Source organism: Triplophysa rosa, linkage group LG9, assembly GCF_024868665.1.
Source record: "Triplophysa rosa linkage group LG9, Trosa_1v2, whole genome shotgun sequence".
In the NCBI taxonomy this organism is placed as follows: domain Eukaryota; kingdom Metazoa; phylum Chordata; class Actinopteri; order Cypriniformes; family Nemacheilidae; genus Triplophysa; species Triplophysa rosa.
The window spans coordinates 10812922-10829877 of NC_079898.1; the positions used below are offsets into that span (position 1 = coordinate 10812922).

The 16956-nt window shown below is 39.6% G+C and overlaps 3 protein-coding genes across 4 annotated transcripts; all 3 read left to right on the forward strand.

Annotated features, from left to right (window-relative positions):
* Positions 1–4227: 4227 nt before the first annotated feature.
* Positions 4228–10809, forward strand: si:dkey-33c12.4 (uncharacterized protein LOC560112 homolog). 2 transcript variants are annotated; one of them, XM_057342454.1, is made up of 18 exons: positions 4228–4408; positions 4793–4836; positions 4967–5045; positions 6907–7058; positions 7142–7225; positions 7309–7377; positions 7511–7678; positions 7794–7955; positions 8040–8118; positions 8272–8362; positions 8458–8599; positions 8694–8798; positions 8906–8996; positions 9216–9363; positions 9454–9528; positions 9632–9734; positions 9836–9930; positions 10061–10809. In XM_057342454.1, exons 1-18 carry the CDS (start codon positions 4381–4383, stop codon positions 10182–10184), a joined length of 1839 nt encoding a protein of 612 aa, XP_057198437.1. In that variant the 5' UTR covers positions 4228–4380; the 3' UTR covers positions 10185–10809. The 2 variants fall into 2 exon arrangements, with proteins under 2 accessions (XP_057198437.1, XP_057198438.1); XM_057342455.1 differs by having other exon boundaries at positions 7517–7678.
* Positions 10810–11069: 260 nt separating this feature from the next.
* On the forward strand, positions 11070–14093 carry neff2 (neuronal intermediate filament family member 2). The gene is made up of 3 exons (XM_057342456.1): positions 11070–12183; positions 12747–12871; positions 12968–14093. Exons 1-3 carry the CDS (start codon positions 11212–11214, stop codon positions 13026–13028), a joined length of 1158 nt encoding a protein of 385 aa, XP_057198439.1. The 5' UTR covers positions 11070–11211; the 3' UTR covers positions 13029–14093.
* A 739-nt stretch (positions 14094–14832) lies between these two features.
* mrps26 (mitochondrial ribosomal protein S26) lies at positions 14833–16287 on the forward strand. Its single transcript, XM_057342279.1, has 4 exons — positions 14833–15176; positions 15435–15581; positions 15676–15799; positions 16066–16287. The coding sequence occupies exons 1-4, from the start codon at positions 14956–14958 to the stop codon at positions 16195–16197; spliced, it is 624 nt and encodes a 207-aa protein (XP_057198262.1). The 5' UTR covers positions 14833–14955; the 3' UTR covers positions 16198–16287.
* Positions 16288–16956: the final 669 nt, after the last annotated feature.

The following is a 16956-nucleotide window of genomic DNA, read 5'->3' on the forward strand; positions in this document are numbered from 1 at the left end:
GGATTTACAAGCCTGTTTTGACTGCACTGATTGGAGTGTTTTTGAAGCTGCAGCCACTGATCTGGACGAGCTCACAGAGACTGCGACTTCATATATCAGATTCTGTGAGGATATGTGCATTCCTACCAGGACATTCTCGTCATTCAATAATGATAAACAATGGTTTACTGGGAAACCCAAACAGCTTCGTCACACCAAAGAGGATGCTTACAAAAGTGGGGATAAAATATTGTACAACCATAGGCCAAGAACACACTAACAAAGGAGATCAGAGTGGCTAAAAAAAGACTACTATGAAAAGCTGAATAAACAGTTTTCGGCCAACGACCCGACGTCAGTATGGACTGGTCTGAAGAACATCACCAAGTACAAGGCACCACCCCCACAGTCTGTGGAGAATCAACAACTGACTAACGATCTGGTTGTGTTTTACTGCCGATTTGAAAAGACCAGACTCACACCCCACACCCGCTCTGATCTGCACTTCACACATTCACCCACCCACCGTGCAACCACCACTCCTGCCTCCCCCACCATTCTACCTGCACTTAAGGTATGTGTAGAGGATGTGAACCGGGTCTTCAAGAAGCTCCAGGCCCAGACGGTGTTTCACATGCCTGTTTAAAAGTCTGCGCTGACCAACTGGCCCCCATCTTCACACAGATCTTCAACAGATCTCTGGACCTGTGTGAAGTTCCCCACTACTTCAAACGCTCCACTATCATTCTGGTCCCCAAAAAATCCAAAATCACTGGACTTAACGACTACAGACCTGTCGCTATCACGTCTGTGGTTATGAAGTCGTTTGAGAGACTGGTCCTGGCCTACCTGAAGGACATCACTGGACCCTTGCTGGATCCTCTTCAGTTTGCCTACAGAGCAAACAGGTTGATGATGCAGTCAACATGGGGCTGCATTATGTTCTGCAACATCTTGATAGACCTGGGAATTACGCAAGGATCTTATTTGTGGACTTCAGTTCGGCCTTTAATACCATCATGCCTGATCTTCTCTCAGACAAACTGACCCAGCTCTCTCCATGCCCACCCCAATCTGTCAATGGATCACTAACATCCTAACAGACAGGAAGCAACTAGTGAAGCTGGGTAAACTCACTGTCGTGATCTCAGTCTTGTCGTGACCTTCTTGTCTTGTGTGAGTATTTGTTTTTTGTCAAACTCTTGTGGAACCGTCTTGACGGCTCTCCACGTGTTTAGTGTCTACGTCATTAGCCCCGTCCCCATGTCTCCCCTTCAGGCTTTCCTCTCAACGGGTTTCCATCACCTCATCACCTACACTCCTGTTGCTCGTCCCTAATTAGCAGTCCCCCCTGGCTCCTTATGATTATTCACCTGTTGTTCATTCCCCGCTGATTAGGTCCCCTCTATTTAAGCCCTCTTGTTTTCTTGTCTTTTGTCAGACCGTTGCGTGTTATATGTCAGCTCTGACTGCCATAGTCTTGTTCTGTTTTGTCTAAGTCTTAGATATCTCCTAGTCTTGCTTTTGTTGTTGTAGTGCTCCAGTGCTTTTGCTCTTCGCTATTTTTTCCTCTGTGTCCCTCAGTGTTCTCTGGCGTCTCGGACCTCCGTTCTCCTCACCTCCCGGCACCTCCTCACAAGGGATCACCTCTATCATCCGGATTTTGCCAGCGGGTCGAGACTGCTCCCCGCTGAGCGTCTGGGGTAGTCAAAGTTCCTGTCCGGATTCTTTTACTGATTCTTCCGTGAGTACCGATGGGTCGAGCTCTCTCCCAACGGGCTCACGAGGTACCTGTGGTCAGCAAGTTTGGTGATCTGTTGTGGGCATTCATATAATAAAGACCTTTTCTCCCGCTATTGAGTCTCCTAACCTTTTGTTCCTCTCCGAGTCATGACACTCACATCCAGGACTCTCACAATCAGCACTGGTGCCCCTCAGGGATGCGTGTTCTCCCCACTGCTCTTCCCCCTGTATACAAACGATTGCACTGCAAAAGACTCCTCTGTCAAGCTCCTGAAATTTGCAGATGACAATACCATCATCGGCCTCATCCACAATGGAGACGAGTTTGCTTACAGACAGGAGGTTGCAGAGCTGGCTGTCTGGTGCAATCACAACAACCTGGAGATCAACATGCAAAAGATGATGGACTTCAGGAGAACCCCCCTGCAATCCCCCCACTCACCTTCATGAACAACACTGTGGCTGCAGTAGACTCATTCAGGTTCCTGGGCACTACCATCTCTCAGGACCTGAAGTGGGACACTCACATAGACTCCATCGCTAAAAAAGCCCAGCAGAGATTGTACTTCCTTTGCCAGCTGAAGAAATTCAACATGCCACAGGAGCTGCTCACACAGTTCTACTCTGCCATCATCAAGTCTGTCCTGTGCTCATCCATAACATACATTAAGAGACTACAACAGACAGTCAGGACTGCTGAGAGGATTATTGGTGCCCCCCTGCCCAATCTCCAAGATCTCTACACCTCCAGAGTGAGAAAAAGGGTTAAGAAAATCACTTTGGACCCCACTCACCCAGCTCACTCCCTCTTCGAACTATTGCCATCTGGCAGGCGCTACAGTGCACTGACCACCAGAACAACCAGACACAAGAACATTTTTTTCCTGCAGGCTATACTCAGCCTGAACAAAAAGCTCTTACTACACACTGTCCATCACATTGCACACCTGCACATTACACATAGCATCTGGAAACTGTACATTGTAAGAAACAATACGATAAACCTTAAACAATTATGTGTTGTTTATATTTCATCTCTTTCATCTATGTTTGCATCATTGTGTACACTTTCTTCTGCACTAAGCTCCTGTCGCCAAGTCAAATTCGTTGTGTACTTGGTAATAAGCTCCTTCTGATTCTGATTCTAAATGGGGGATGATATCTGTTTTGTCACTGACATTCTTCCAAATACATTCCTTTGTGTTTAGAAAAACAAAGACATTTATATAGGTTTGGGACAATCTGAGGGTGAGTAAATGATGACAGAATTTTCATTTTTGAGTGAACTGTCCCTTTAAGACTGATGCTGATGTCTTTGAGTCAGAGGAGCATATGATCACCTCATAAATATAAAAAACAGGCACTGCAAGATTTAAACAACAACAAAAATGGATGCTTTGGTATTGTAATTATGATTATGCATTAAAACCGTTTTGCACGTCATAGTCGTTAGGCAGACAAACTGTTTGTGAATGATCATATTGCAGTTTTTGCATTAGTAAATCTTCACATTGTCTCTTAGCAGCATGAAACGTGTATTTAATCTGGGAATAAAAAGAAAGTTATAAAGGATGAAACGGACTGCATGAAAATCCAGTTATAATACAGTAAATGGGTTTGACTGATCGAGCGAGCGAGCTGCAACAAACCTCCTCTACGCCGGCCGGTGACTCATCTAAACTTCTGATTGGTCATTACGTCCATGCGCTGTCTATGATTGGTTGTGATGCTCAGCGCTGTGATGAACACGGAAAAAAATCTTTGCTGCATTGTGATCGGACGTGAACGCCTATGCAATTACGGACACATTTTGTTCATCTTCACATTTCATTTGCCTCGTCCATTAATCCCTTATTTTTCAGCGTGAGAAATACAAGGTGTGGCGTGTGAGCGTTTGAACAAGCTGAAATGCGTGTGTCTCACGGCGAATGCGTGACACTTGAGAGCCCTGATGTCACATACATAACTATACAATTACTGTACATCTCTCCCCACAGACATTTTAAGACATTTTTGAAAGAAAAAAAAGAACAACCTCGTAAGTAATGCATTATTATAGTCAATACATTGGCTACATCTGAAATAAACAAACATGCAGGAAGGGAACCTATATTTTCTTATTTTTCTTATATGATTTATAAATACAAGTATACAACAATATGTATGTATACGGTATGCCTGTCCTCCAATATCACACGTTACTTTTTAAACAACGCTTGCCTTGCATAACCTACCAAGAACTGTTTAAAAGACTATTCCCAAACTACTCCAATTTATTTTCTGTGATAAGCTCTTATAAACACATTAATATTTTATGGTTAGAACGACACTTTATTTATATTTATATAGTAAGGATTTTTCATGCTATATTAATATATAAAATAATATTATTTTCGTTCTTATGCTATGTACTTAAAGTAAATTACAGTTTTATAAAAAGTTGTTTCATCCTAATTTGCCTCTTTTTTAAATCACGTGGTCAATGCACCGCCATCTATCAAGTGACAGCGCATGCGCACGGTCCGTGGCGTGTGCGTGCAAAGGTGGAGAGGCGTCTTGTGAAAACGCAGCGATTGGAAGGAATGTTAAATAATTTAGAAATTACTTAATTTACTTATATATTTTATAACTATCACATCCATTAATATATTCGTTATAATGTCTAGGAAAAACAAATTTGGACCCGGTAAGTATCGCATGCTCACTGATACTACAACATTCATCTCGTTTCGTGACGACTTTTAAAACTTTAACCAACTGAGCACATGTAGCTTCAAACGTAGTGCTACACACTTGTTGTTTAACAGTTTATGCTTTTTATACATGTACAGTTGTACATTGAAGCTCTGAACTAATCGCCATTTTTAGTGATCCATGTTGTTTTTATATATATTTATATATCTTTGGTTTGTCCTTACGAACTTTACCTGTAACGTTATATTTAAGAGGGTAACAAGTTACGTAGTACGATCACGTGCTCTATTGGTCAACCACACTGTTCTTTTTTTCTTTCGCTCGTGTAAGGCCTATTGAAACTTTTAAAAGCACTTTTCTCTGTTTACTCTCATAGAATACTTCCGCATGCGTGATGATGCGTGTCTGATGCGCACTCACGTAAGTTTGCTTTTGTCCATGAGTCATTATATTCTCATCATCCGCCATTATAAGATACTATTTTGTTTTTATTCTTTGGCGCTAAATTCTAACCCATATCTATTGTGTGGCCGGTATGCTCTGTTTTTAGGAGGCTATGGTAGATTTTATCACCAATAGACCTCCACGCCCCAGCATCTTAGATGCTCTAAGTCTTGGTTATCAATTTGGTAAGACATTTCCTTCACTTCCTCACACATGTACTGCTCTTATATTTTTACATATGCCCAGTAAAGATTACATTTCTTACAACTTTACAATACAAATTAACACTACAAATGTAGATTTCCATTTGACATTCAAAATCATTATACTGCTGCAAATTCTGCTTTTTCTAGAGGTTCGTAGTTAAAGGGATAGATCATTTACTTACCCCTCAGGTTGTTCCAAACCTGTATAAATGTATTTGTTCTGCTGAACACAGAAAGATATTTTTAAGAATGTCAGTAAACAAACTAGGGCTGAAACGATTCCTCGAGTAACTCAAGTTATTCGAATACAAAAAATCATCGAGGCAATTTGTGTTGCCTCGAAGCCTCGTTTAATCCATTTACCTACAGTACACACGGAGCGCTGCGTTTCCCCACGGACCGTTATCACTGACGCACAGCCCGCTAAACTTTGTTACAGGGCTCAAGTCTCACGCATTCACCGTGAGACACACGCATGTTAGTCTGTTCACACGCATGTCTCATGCTGATAAATAAGTGATAGCTTATTGAAATGGTGAACTGCTATTTTACTTGATTTTAGTCTATTTTGCGAGTGAAACTTGTTTTCCGGCTGCATTGAGTCCATCAAACTACATGCGGACTTGTGGATGCCGAATCCTGTTATTTACACATACCATTTGTCAGTTCTGCGTGTCTGAGTGAATGAAGTGCACAGTTTAACGTGCTACACGTGTGATGCTCATGAATTTGTCTGCGTCTGCGCTGAATGAGGACATGAACTTCACCTCCAGAGTTGCGCTGAGAGTTTACTTCAGAACATTTTACTGAGTGAAGCTAACGCCCTAAAGAATAAGCGTCTTCCGACGACCTGACAAAATAAAAGTCAGATTAACTCGGTATTTTTATGTGGACAAATTTATTACTATTTAATATTAAAAAAAGAAACTAAAACTAATTTAGATAAACTAAATGCATCATGCATAAGCTGAAGTTAGTTGTTTACCTTTGAAATTATTCTTTCTATTTTTATTAATGTTTCATATATTTATACATTTGTATTAGGCCAATATTGCATTTTGAATGTAATATGGCAATGGAATGTAGTAAATGGGTTTAGTTTTCACAGATATGAATGTATGCAATTTCAGCTATAAATATGTAAATTTTTCTAAAAAGGAAACAAATTAGTTGTTCATTTTAAGAGACCTGTCTTATTTTCTCTTGTATATTAGTATTGCTCTTTAATAAAGAAAACGTACTTATTATCCGAATACCCGATTAATCGACAGAAAATCAATAGAATACTCGATTACTAAAATAAGCGATAGCTGCAGCCCTAAAACAAACAGATCTCCTCCCCCATTTACTGCCATAGTGTGAAATAAATGCTATGGCAGTAAATTGGGGTTTGATTACTGACATTCTTTCAAATATCTTTCTTTGTGTTTAGCAGAACAAAAATGTATACAGGTCTGGAACAACCTGAGGGTGAATAAATGTTAACAGAATTTTCATTTTTGGTTGAACTACCCCTTTAAAGATCAGATGACAGTGCCGTATACATTTGATAAAAAAATCTGGGTTGTTGTCGTCCTCATTTTCAAACATCGTCTTGAATATGAGATGATCAAATCTTACTAGGTATTGTTGAAAGTCACCGATAGTCTATTATAATGTCAAATGTACATGAGTCACAGAAAGCATAATTTATGAGAGTCTTTTCTTGGAAAATAAATTTAGTGGTTTGCACAAATGGTCCCATTGTAATTTTAATGGTAAAATAAGGTCTTTATACTCATATAATAATACTTCGGTTCATTAAATTCCATTTAATAAACATTAAGATTTGTGTTTCTAGCGCCGTATGAGCTGTCATCGGATGATGATGATGATGATGATGATTATGATTATGATCAATATGGCATCCCTGAAAACAACAGTTACTGTGGCTTTTCCCGCAACTTCCTTGAACGAGGCCTGCCAAAACCATCTAGATGCATAACTCCTGAGGTCTGCTTTAAACACTTGTTGTTCACTCAACAACAATTCCTTGTGGTATTACTTGATAACCATAGTTTGTGCATTTTTTTCAGGAAGCAGCAAAAACCGCCAAAGAACTTGTGGATGAGGAAGAGAAGCTTAAAAGAAAAGCAGAGAAGAAAAAACAGAAAAAAATGGTGAGGGCATGCACAAAAATAATGTTTGATCTGTTTTGGATAAGCTTATATTTTTTAAGTAATATCTTTCTGAAATATTGCAGAGACAGAGGGAAAGACGGCGTCTGGAAAAATTAGAGAAGGAAAATGAAAATGAAGGAAAAAATAAGCAGGTGAAATGTGTTGTTTGTATCTACAGCAAATATCGGCCAAAATGAGGCTGTTGATATGCAAGAATACACAGACTTCATTTTATCTGTATATGCAGACTGTAGTCTAAATATATTTTGTCTTTCTTTGTTTAAGGTACAGGTTGACACTGGATCAAAACAAACTAAACTTACAGATGAAGATAAAAATATAATTAAAAACAATAATTATTCATCTGTACCTCCTGACCCTCACCATACCACAACACCTATGCAGAGTAGTGGTGATGACGATGACGATGATGAGTCAACGGTTGATCCAGAGGTTGTCTTGTTGTTAAATCTCTAGACTTGTTACTCAATGTTCCTTCCTTGTTTTTTTGTACAAGTAATTTGCTTATACAATGCTGATGTTGATGACGCTTTTTTGTCTGTTTTAGGAGCTTGACATGAGTAGCTGCTTTGTATCAAATGCAGCAGCCATTGCCAAGCGTAAACTGGAACAAAAACCCAAACCTGAAAAGAGAGCCGGTCCACCAAACTCCAACAAACGGCATGGGTCAGACCAGAAGAGTGAAAGAACTATGAACCCACAAAACCAGGTTGGAACAGAGAACGTTTGGTAACGTTTATTTTTTCTTGACTTGTTTTACATTAGCTTATAATTGCATTCTGTGTTCTTGCAGACTGATAACAAAAAGGAGGCGGAGTCAGATGATACAGCAGATGCAAATGATTTCATTACAAAAAGCGTGGAGTTTGCAGGTTTGTTATTAGGGATGCACCGAATCGGCTTCGGCCAAGAATTTTCGTTTCGATGCATCCTTATTTGTTATTAGTCTCTGGAGGTTTTGTCTTGTAATGGTTTGTCAGGCTGTTTAGTTGATTCATTTATGTTCATAATTCCTCTTTTTTTAGTTATTGGTAACCAGTATGCTGCTTCAGGAAACTTGCAGATGGCTGTGAAATATTTTACAGATGCTATAAAACACAACCCTAAAGAGTATAAGTAAGAGTCTTTTTCAGCAATTACAGTTACAGGCACACTTTTTGAAGTGATAAATCCGGCAGAGCGAGTATGTAAATGTTACATTTCTGTCGTAGGTTATTTGGGAATCGCTCTTTCTGCTATGAAAAGTTGCTGCAGTATGAGAAAGCTTTAACAGATGCTGAAATTACTCTTTCGATGAATCCCAAATGGATTAAAGGACTTTACAGAAAAGGCAAAGCACTGGTTGGCCTAAAGGTATCATTATCATATTATTGTCTGCCAGTTTTATCAGTAATTCTTTAACAAAATATTTCATGTTAATACGCAATCATGTTTTTTAATCTGTCAGAGATATTATGATGCCAGACTTACATATAGTGAAATATTAAAACTGGACCACTCGTGCAAGGATGCAGCTGAGGAGCTGATGACGGTGCAGATCATGCAGCTTATGGTGAGTGGATGTAACTACTAACTAGTGTACCACCTTCTGTATTCATTTGGTTAGCAGCTGTGTCTCAGTTTTATGTTGTCCATCAATGATAAAATGTTTTTTATCAGGAAATGGGATTCACTAAAGAGCAGAGTTCCAATGCCCTCATTATTAATGGAACTGTGGAAAAGGCCATAGAAAGTCTGTCTGGCCTATCTGGTATGGTATTTATTTATTCATTCTTTTTTAGATTCTTGTTTTTAAATGTGGTACTGTATTTAAATGGAGTGTTCGTCTGCTTCGTGTGAAATAATGAGCAATTTTAAGTTTTGCAAGTTTGTGCATGGATAAGTTTATTTAGTTCAATGAGTGAATGGGACAGTTGTCAGTCAGAGTAAATCATTGAGATTCTTGATAATTCTTGTATTTTCTGTCCAGGTGTCATTCCTGGCCCTTTGCCTAGAGAAAGTGAATTTATGCCTGTACAGAGAAACCCACGAGCTCAAGCTAAAGTCCCACTTGGACCTCTTCCCCAAAATCAGCCTAGACTCAATACACCCGTCCCTGCCGCACCTAATTATCCACCGTAAGACACACCAGCGCATATGCAGGCAATTATCATATATGATCTTACCTCAAAACTGTATGAATTCTGAGATGTGACTTTTTTAAATAGAGAACTGTTCCCTGTCTGGGTCGGTGATCTTGTGCCTTCTGTGACAGGAGAAAGGCTTTATCAGTTATTTAGACCGTAAGTGAACTCCTTTGTTTGGCACATGGTAAATATCTTAACCCAATAAATAATTCTCCAATGGTAGAGTTCATTTAAGCATATATTCGATATGTTTTAACAGTGCCGGGCCAGTCCAAAGTGTGCGAGTGTTGCCTGCCAGTCGCTGTGCATTTGTTAACTATATCAGAAAGGAGGACTGTGAGAAAGCAATCCAGAATTTACATGTAAGTGTGTGTTTGTTTGTTTTTGTGTCAAGTTGAATGTTCGGTGTGTGAATGACAATTTAGCTTCTAATGTACACCTATTCCTTTTCTGGGGATTACAGGGTTATCCAATTGATGGAACCATTCTAGTGGTGCGTTATCCAGATAGGATTCATACACGTCTTGGAGTGTCTAGAGATGCATCTACAGAGCCCTGGTTAGTAAACTATGGGTTATAGTTTAAACTTGAATGTAGCAGTGAAAAGCTATACAGCAACATTATAATGATGATGTAGTGTATTTATGTTGTTAGTAATTTAAGATTTTTTAATTTTCTTTCATGTCAGCAAACAATCTGATGAATGTTTTTTTTGGAGGACAACTGGCTGCATTAAGAATGAACGCTGCACCTATCGGCATATACCAGAAAACAAGGGCATTGATCAACATAAAGGAAGATCTCATCAATAGAGGGATTTTGAAGTAAAAAAAAGATTAACATATTGGATAAGTCAAATTTAGAACCAAGTGCGAGGCAGATTATCTGTTTTTTTATTTAGCCTTATGATCAGTTCAAAAACCAGGGAAGACATTTTTGAGTTTGCTAAACAGTTTGGTAAATCAGTATGATGGATGTGATTATTGTCCCACAGAGTCCTGTACATTCCCTAAAACTGAAGAGAAGGTTTTCAATATTCTTGCAAGTCTCATCTGAAGCTTTAAGCTTCATTTAAGGCTTCATTTTAGTTAATAGTAGAGTTATTGAAGAATTACTGCCCATATTTTATTATTGATAATGGAAAGAAATTGCTAAGCACTGCGGTGGTTGCGTTATTGCCTGAGGGTTAAAACTAAAAGTATTGTTAAGAGGTATTATTTAGGCCTTACAAAGGAATTGCAATGTGTATATGCAGGTCTTAACTAGGATTGTTAGAAACAATGGGTTCCATACAAAGCATTCAAAACCCCTGATGCATTTGTGATAAATGTTATCTGCCATGGACAATGTTGTACTATCATACTAAGTGGATATGTTGTAAGAGATATCAGTACAAAATGACCAACACATTTGCTTATTAAACTGTTTTAAAAACTTTTTTGTTCAACTTTGCATTTTATTTCATGATAAATCCATGGTGGCTATTCCCATTTATTGAAACCTAGTAATCTGAGAACGTGCAGAGAGTCACCTTAGTATAAATATATTTATCTGCCCTTCCTCCTCTGATATGCACCTCCCACCAAGAGAGAAACGCAAAACCAATCGTCAGCACCATGATACTGTCGAGTACGTTTATTGGCTGAGAAAGCAGAGGCTGTGTGTGTATGTATGTGTGTCCTGTATTAAAGCAGGCTGCTCTGCAGCATTTCTGAACTGGTGCAGTGCCGGTTCATCTCCACTAATGGTGTGCAGAACAAGGGGGACTTAAAGAGAACAACTTAAACCAACAAATCAACATTAACATAATTTAAAAACTAAACAAAAAAATCCTGCATCATGAGCTTCGAACCTTTCATCTCTTCCACACTCTCCCGAAGATGGGATGACTCCCCCAGCACCTACCGGCTTTCCCGGGGGCCCCTCTCTTCCTCCAGGTTGTCGGGGCACTCGCAGCCTCTTCAGCGCTGGGAGAAGACTGACCTTAATCATGTCAGTGTAGTGAATGCAGAGCTGCTGGAGCTTCGAGGCCAAGAAAGAGAGCAGCTGGTGGGTCTGAACAACCGCTTCGCATCCTACATCGAGAAGGTGCGACATCTCGAGCACCAAAACCGGGCGCTGCTTCTGCAGCTTGAGGCCCTGCGGCGCAGGCAAAGTCAACCGTCCCGCATGCAGCAGCTTTACATCCAAGAGGTGCGGGGCCTCAGGGAGCAGCTGCTCCAGGTGGTCCAGAATAAAGCGTGCATGGAAGCGCAGAGGGAGCAGTTACAGGAGGTGCATGCACAGCTGCACCAGCGCTGGGAGGAAGAGGCGCAGCGGCGTTGTCAGGCAGAAGAAGACCTGCAGAGGTTGAAGGAGGAAGCGGGGAGGATAGCGCTGGACAGCTGTGATGCAGAGGCCAGCGTGGCCTCCCTGGCACAGGAGCTGATGTTCCTGAAACAGGTGTTTGCAGAGGAGCAGGACGGCTTGAGGGTCCAGCTACAGGTCGCCAGCCTCAGCGTGGAGCTGGACACAAGTAGACCAGACCTGTCGGCTGCTCTGAGAGAGATCCGAACGCAGTACGAGAACATGGCCGGACACAACATGCAGGCGGCCGAGGCCTGGTACAGGGGGAAGGTGGCCAGCGTGGTGGAGCTGACAGATAAGCAGGAGGATGCTGTGCGCTTGGTGCGTGAGGAGACAGCTGAGTACAGACGGCTGCTGCAGTCTCGCTCAGCTGAGGTCGAAGCACTGAGGAACGTCATCGATTCGCTGAACGCGCAACTGGGTGAACTAGAGGAGACACAGGGCACTGAAGTTACTAAGTACCAGGTATAATTCAGATCACCACTGTGCATCACCAGCATTGATTACGAAGATAATTACACTGTTACCATAGAAACTGAGCATCGCATACAACCTGATCAATGTCTTTGTAAAGAAAAATGTATGCTCACGCCAATTTACAATGATAGATAAGCGTTATAAACAGAAAAGTACAAAATAATGCCAAAGCAATACTTGGTACTGTAAAATGCATGCAAGTTTCAACCAAATCAATTTGTGTTGGCAACTCTTAAGTTTGCTCATAAAATACGGCTGGCCTATACTCCTATACCTTGCGTTAATCATTGCAAAGTAAAAGTGACACCAAAAATGCAGTGACCAATGAATCTTACACAATCTGTGAAATGTCATTGATGCTGACTCGCTCTGTCTTTAGTGCTGTGTTTTTATTGGACACAATGAGTACCTACCATTAGAACTGATTCTGAAAGTCTAGAAAAAAAAATCGGTTAAATTGCTCAATATCCTGTTTGGTACTATACATGTCTTTGATTAAATACAGTGTGTACCAATCGTTCTGTTTTTTTTTTTTTTTTGTGAACTTGTAGGGGAAGATCAGTGATCTGGAGAGGGATATTTCTGATGCCAAAGAGGAAATGTCACGCTATTTGAGGGAGTATCAAGATCTGCTTAATGTGAAGATGGCTTTGGATGTTGAGATTGCTGCTTACAGGTAATTTGTCTACATTGTTTATTTTTAAATCGCTGAATACTGTTTCAAAGTTGCATATATTTGTTTTGTATTTACATCTACTTTGGTCTCTAACAGGAAACTCCTGGAGGGAGAAGAACTTCGATTTACATATTCCACCATCCCAGCCCTTGCTTAAAACCCCAGAGAAACCCTGTGATCTCTAACATCACACATTCATTACATTCTGACAGCGAACGCTGAGCCAAATCCTCCCATTTCTGATCATCTACAATCCTAATGTTTACTCATCTCACACAAATGTGTTTTTCCAAAACCATCCTACTAACCCTAAACCATCTCTATGTGCCAAATCCACAGCCCTTTACATTTTCACTCAACCCTCATTCTTTAAATCTCTAAAAGTTCCCAAACCTAATCATGAAATCGCTTTAAAGACAAACGCGCCCTTGTGTCACACAAGAGGTCCACTGGAAGAGGTCCCCCTTCTTCTATACACTCTAGAGTTCAAGCATGGAGACATTACTGAAGGAAGCACTCACTCAGCCAGAGCTCAGTGTCATGTCGGCAGATTCTCATGGTTCAGTATATTGTGCTGCAAATAATTACATGCCAAATTGTTTATGTCTGAATTCCGTCACCCATTAAGCATATAATTAGCTGGAGATCCCCTGTGTGCAGACTTTTAACCAATTGTTTGTGGAGGTGGATTGTTAAATCTAATCTTGCTTTGGGTGCTCGGCAGTAAATTTCTTAACTGGGTTTAAGGCCAAGAATCAGCCAACATGATACTGTCCATCTGACCATCTGTAGTTCTTCAACTTGTCAGCAGAAAGTGCAGCAGTTGTTCGCTTATAGAATGTTTTATTGATTTCCATTTAACAAGATGTACTTGATTTGCTCAGTGTCTGTTTCTGGTTTGTATGTTCGTATCGTATGTTTTATTGGAGAATGATAAGAATTTATTTTGGCATAGTCTTAGACTTCTGTGTGATAAAAGCATGAATGTAATTGTGAAGTAGAACAACAAGCTCTACAACTAGTGTTTATGGTGATTTGTGGTAAAAATATCATGTTCTCATTTAAGTCTGTTGCGTTGTTTATGTTTTAGTGTCATAGAATTATAAATCATTTGGAAAGTGAACAAGAAACCGAGTCTGTCCATCACGGCAGTCTCTGAACTTATTGGTGCTGTGTGCACCTAAATACATGCTAAATAAATAAAGTACAACTATAACTCTTATTCAGCATGCGTTTGATCCTTTGTGTTAGATGTATAGTTTAAAAGTCTAAAATCACAACAAAATCTGGAATTTTAAGTCTAACACCCTTTTAGGTTTCAGAAAAAAAGGACCATGGTTGTAAAAGTGTAGGCTAGTAACGATGGTTTTGTACACAGGCCAACAATGTTTAAAGACCACCTAGAAGTGCCTTGAAATATGCAGCTTTGTCTGATGCTTAATGTAGCAGATTTTCTCTAAAACAGGAAATTGCGGGAACATGTTGAATGGTTCCTGCTGTTTTAATATGACCAATAGCAGGGGTGTAGATTCTCTAGATTCTAGACAGCTTTTGATTGGTCAGAATATTTTACTAAACTGAAGAGACAATTTTTATTGTCTTTTGGCTTAAGTTTTTTATGCTCATATCTTTTTCAATGTTTTGTATCACACTAGTTTAATTATATCCTTAAGGTTAACATAATAATATTAGGCCGAAGCAAAAAAACGATAAACCCTGTTTACTGTATTAAACCTGTAGTTCGTTGTTACCATGGTTTTACTATAGTAACCATGTTTTTTAATTTGTAGTAAAGTCATGGTTAATTTCCGTGAGAAACATCTATTTTCAACAACTATTTCTGAATTTTCATATCATCTGCTCTTCAGAGTCAATCCGCAGTTACACTTCATCACAGCGCGTGGAAGTAGAGAGCATTCAATGCGTTCAATTCATCCCACGAGTGAAAGAAACATCTTCCGTGGTTAAAGTTCAAGAACATGGCGACCTGACGCTCACTGTAAAATAGTCATGCTTTTATCTGTTACTTCTATGACAATTGACTCAGATTAGACGTTAACTGATTATTAAACGCAGGCTGTATCATGCTGCGGGCTATTTCAAGGAGTCACACTCCTGTCATCCGTCTTCTCGCTCCTCAAAGCGAAGTTCTGGTTCAAACCGTTCGAGGTAGAAAGTCTCGCACAGACCCGAAAGCAAAGTCAAAAATCGGACGGATCAAGACTCCCCCTCCCGTGGACCCAGTGGAAATGGTTGTACTGAAGGAGCGTTTCACAGAGTACAATCTGATCACGAGAGCCCTGCGGTAAGCGTGCATGACATCACAACATTTCTCGATTTATTACAATGTCACCAGTGTTATTGAGGCATTGGAAGTATACCTTGACATAAATGCTTAATGATTGAAGTATAAAAGACGATCACAGGTTGTTGTTTCTAGTACATACAGATGTTTTTTGATCAAGGTCATGACAGCTGTGTTTTTAATGTATACTTATACAAAGCCAATGCAGTCAAAATGTGCTGCACATTTACATATTAGCGCGCGCGCGTGTGTGTGTAGATTGGAGTTCAAAGAGGAGATGTTAAGGAAGAGATTTGAGGAAGAGGTTGGGTCTTTAGCAGAAGAGAGAGCCAAACAGGAGGCTGAAGAGCATCGCTCACTCATGGCCTGGAATGATGCTGAAAACCTTAGACTGAGAAAAATACGGTGAGTTATGTAGATCTGCTATGAAATGTGAATGTGAGAATACACTTTACTGTTGTTTGAATTTAATGTGAATGTGCACCGTTTGTTTTTTTAGAGAGCAGCGAATGCAGAGGGAGACTGAGGCTAAAGAACAGAGACAGAGAGAAGCAGCTGTCTTACGTCAACAAGAGCTGGAGAACTACATTAAAGAGAAAGAGAGAGAAATTTTACAACTACAGGTGAATTTTTCGGTTTCTGCACTTCTTGTACTCTGTACTTCTGCAATGATAACATGCAACAAAATGCCTGGCTTCAATCAAGGGAAATGCTGCTGTTGTCAGTTTTTTTGGTAACATTTATGCACATTTGGTATATGTGCATATTATTTTTTTGGGGAAAATGTTAGTATTTTGTTTAATTTAAACATTTAATAATCTGATCATTTCAGTTTTTTGGGGTTATGTTTTTTTTCTCTTTGACCCTGATATCTTTATTTGTATTTCAGGAAGAGGCAAAGAACTTCATCACATTGGACAATCTAGATCAGCGGATTGAAGAGGCTCTAGACAACCCGAAAAACTACAATTTTGCTATTGATAAAGAAGGACGTGTCGTCAAACGTACTGCTTTTCAGTGATAGAAACAAAATTCTTATGTACATAAAATGTATACTGTTATGGTTAAAAAGGTTTGTGGTGAAATAAGTAAAACAAATGTTTTCCTAAAATTGGTGAGTGCATTGTGTTTTAATCCTCTGCAGGTATTATGCAAAAATCTGTACTTATACATTTTAAAGAAAGCTAATATCTTCACTTTCTTGGAATAATGTTGACCAAGTTTGGTTATAATTCCATGAATTACCATATGAAGAGTGTTTAAAAAAATGTTCAAATCCACATTAAATCCAAAATGGTTAAGGTCGTGTTTGGCAGAGCTAATGATCACTGTACTTCTGAAAGATGTCAATGTTGATGAGAGCAATATATGTACCAAGTTTGGTGACTATAGGTAAAATTAACACCACCACTTCAATCTAAACAAGGCACTGCAAAGCCCCCGTAATCCCGATTTCTAAGCTTTGCCCATGCCTAACGGCTATCAGCTATGATAATAGCGTAATAAGAGCAAGGGTTTATTAAATACACTCCTGAACAAAATCTTAAAACCGGGGGAAATATTACAAGTATTCGCATTTCTCGCTGGTGGATCGTAACCAGGTTATAAGTACTGCTTCAAAATGCCAAAACAAGAAACCGGTGCAAGAGACAAAAAAACAGTAGGCAGTTTATTGAAAACTTCATTTAAACTCAAACAGGCTGTTCATCAGCCTTAAAAGTTAAAATCTGACAAAAATATTGTTTTTCAGGCAGTCACACTGTAATGATCTCCTGATGGC

Excerpts from the sequence above, each read along its gene's own strand:
- si:dkey-33c12.4 (XM_057342454.1), top strand. The coding sequence starts at position 4,381 with ATGTCTAGGAAAAACAAATTTGGACCCG. Across the intron at positions 7,378-7,510 it reads ATGAAGGAAAAAATAAGCAG|GTACAGGTTGACACTGGATC; the intron begins GTGAAATGTGTT and ends TCTTTGTTTAAG. Across the intron at positions 7,679-7,793 it reads AGTCAACGGTTGATCCAGAG|GAGCTTGACATGAGTAGCTG; the intron begins GTTGTCTTGTTG and ends TGTCTGTTTTAG.
- neff2 (XM_057342456.1), top strand. The coding sequence starts at position 11,212 with ATGAGCTTCGAACCTTTCATCTCTTCCACACTCTCCCGAAGATGGGAT. Across the intron at positions 12,184-12,746 it reads CTGAAGTTACTAAGTACCAG|GGGAAGATCAGTGATCTGGA; the intron begins GTATAATTCAGA and ends GTGAACTTGTAG. Across the intron at positions 12,872-12,967 it reads GTTGAGATTGCTGCTTACAG|GAAACTCCTGGAGGGAGAAG; the intron begins GTAATTTGTCTA and ends GGTCTCTAACAG.
- mrps26 (XM_057342279.1), top strand. The coding sequence starts at position 14,956 with ATGCTGCGGGCTATTTCAAGGAGTCACACTCCTGTCATCCGTCTTCTC. Across the intron at positions 15,177-15,434 it reads CTGATCACGAGAGCCCTGCG|ATTGGAGTTCAAAGAGGAGA; the intron begins GTAAGCGTGCAT and ends GTGTGTGTGTAG. Across the intron at positions 15,800-16,065 it reads GAGAAATTTTACAACTACAG|GAAGAGGCAAAGAACTTCAT; the intron begins GTGAATTTTTCG and ends TTTGTATTTCAG.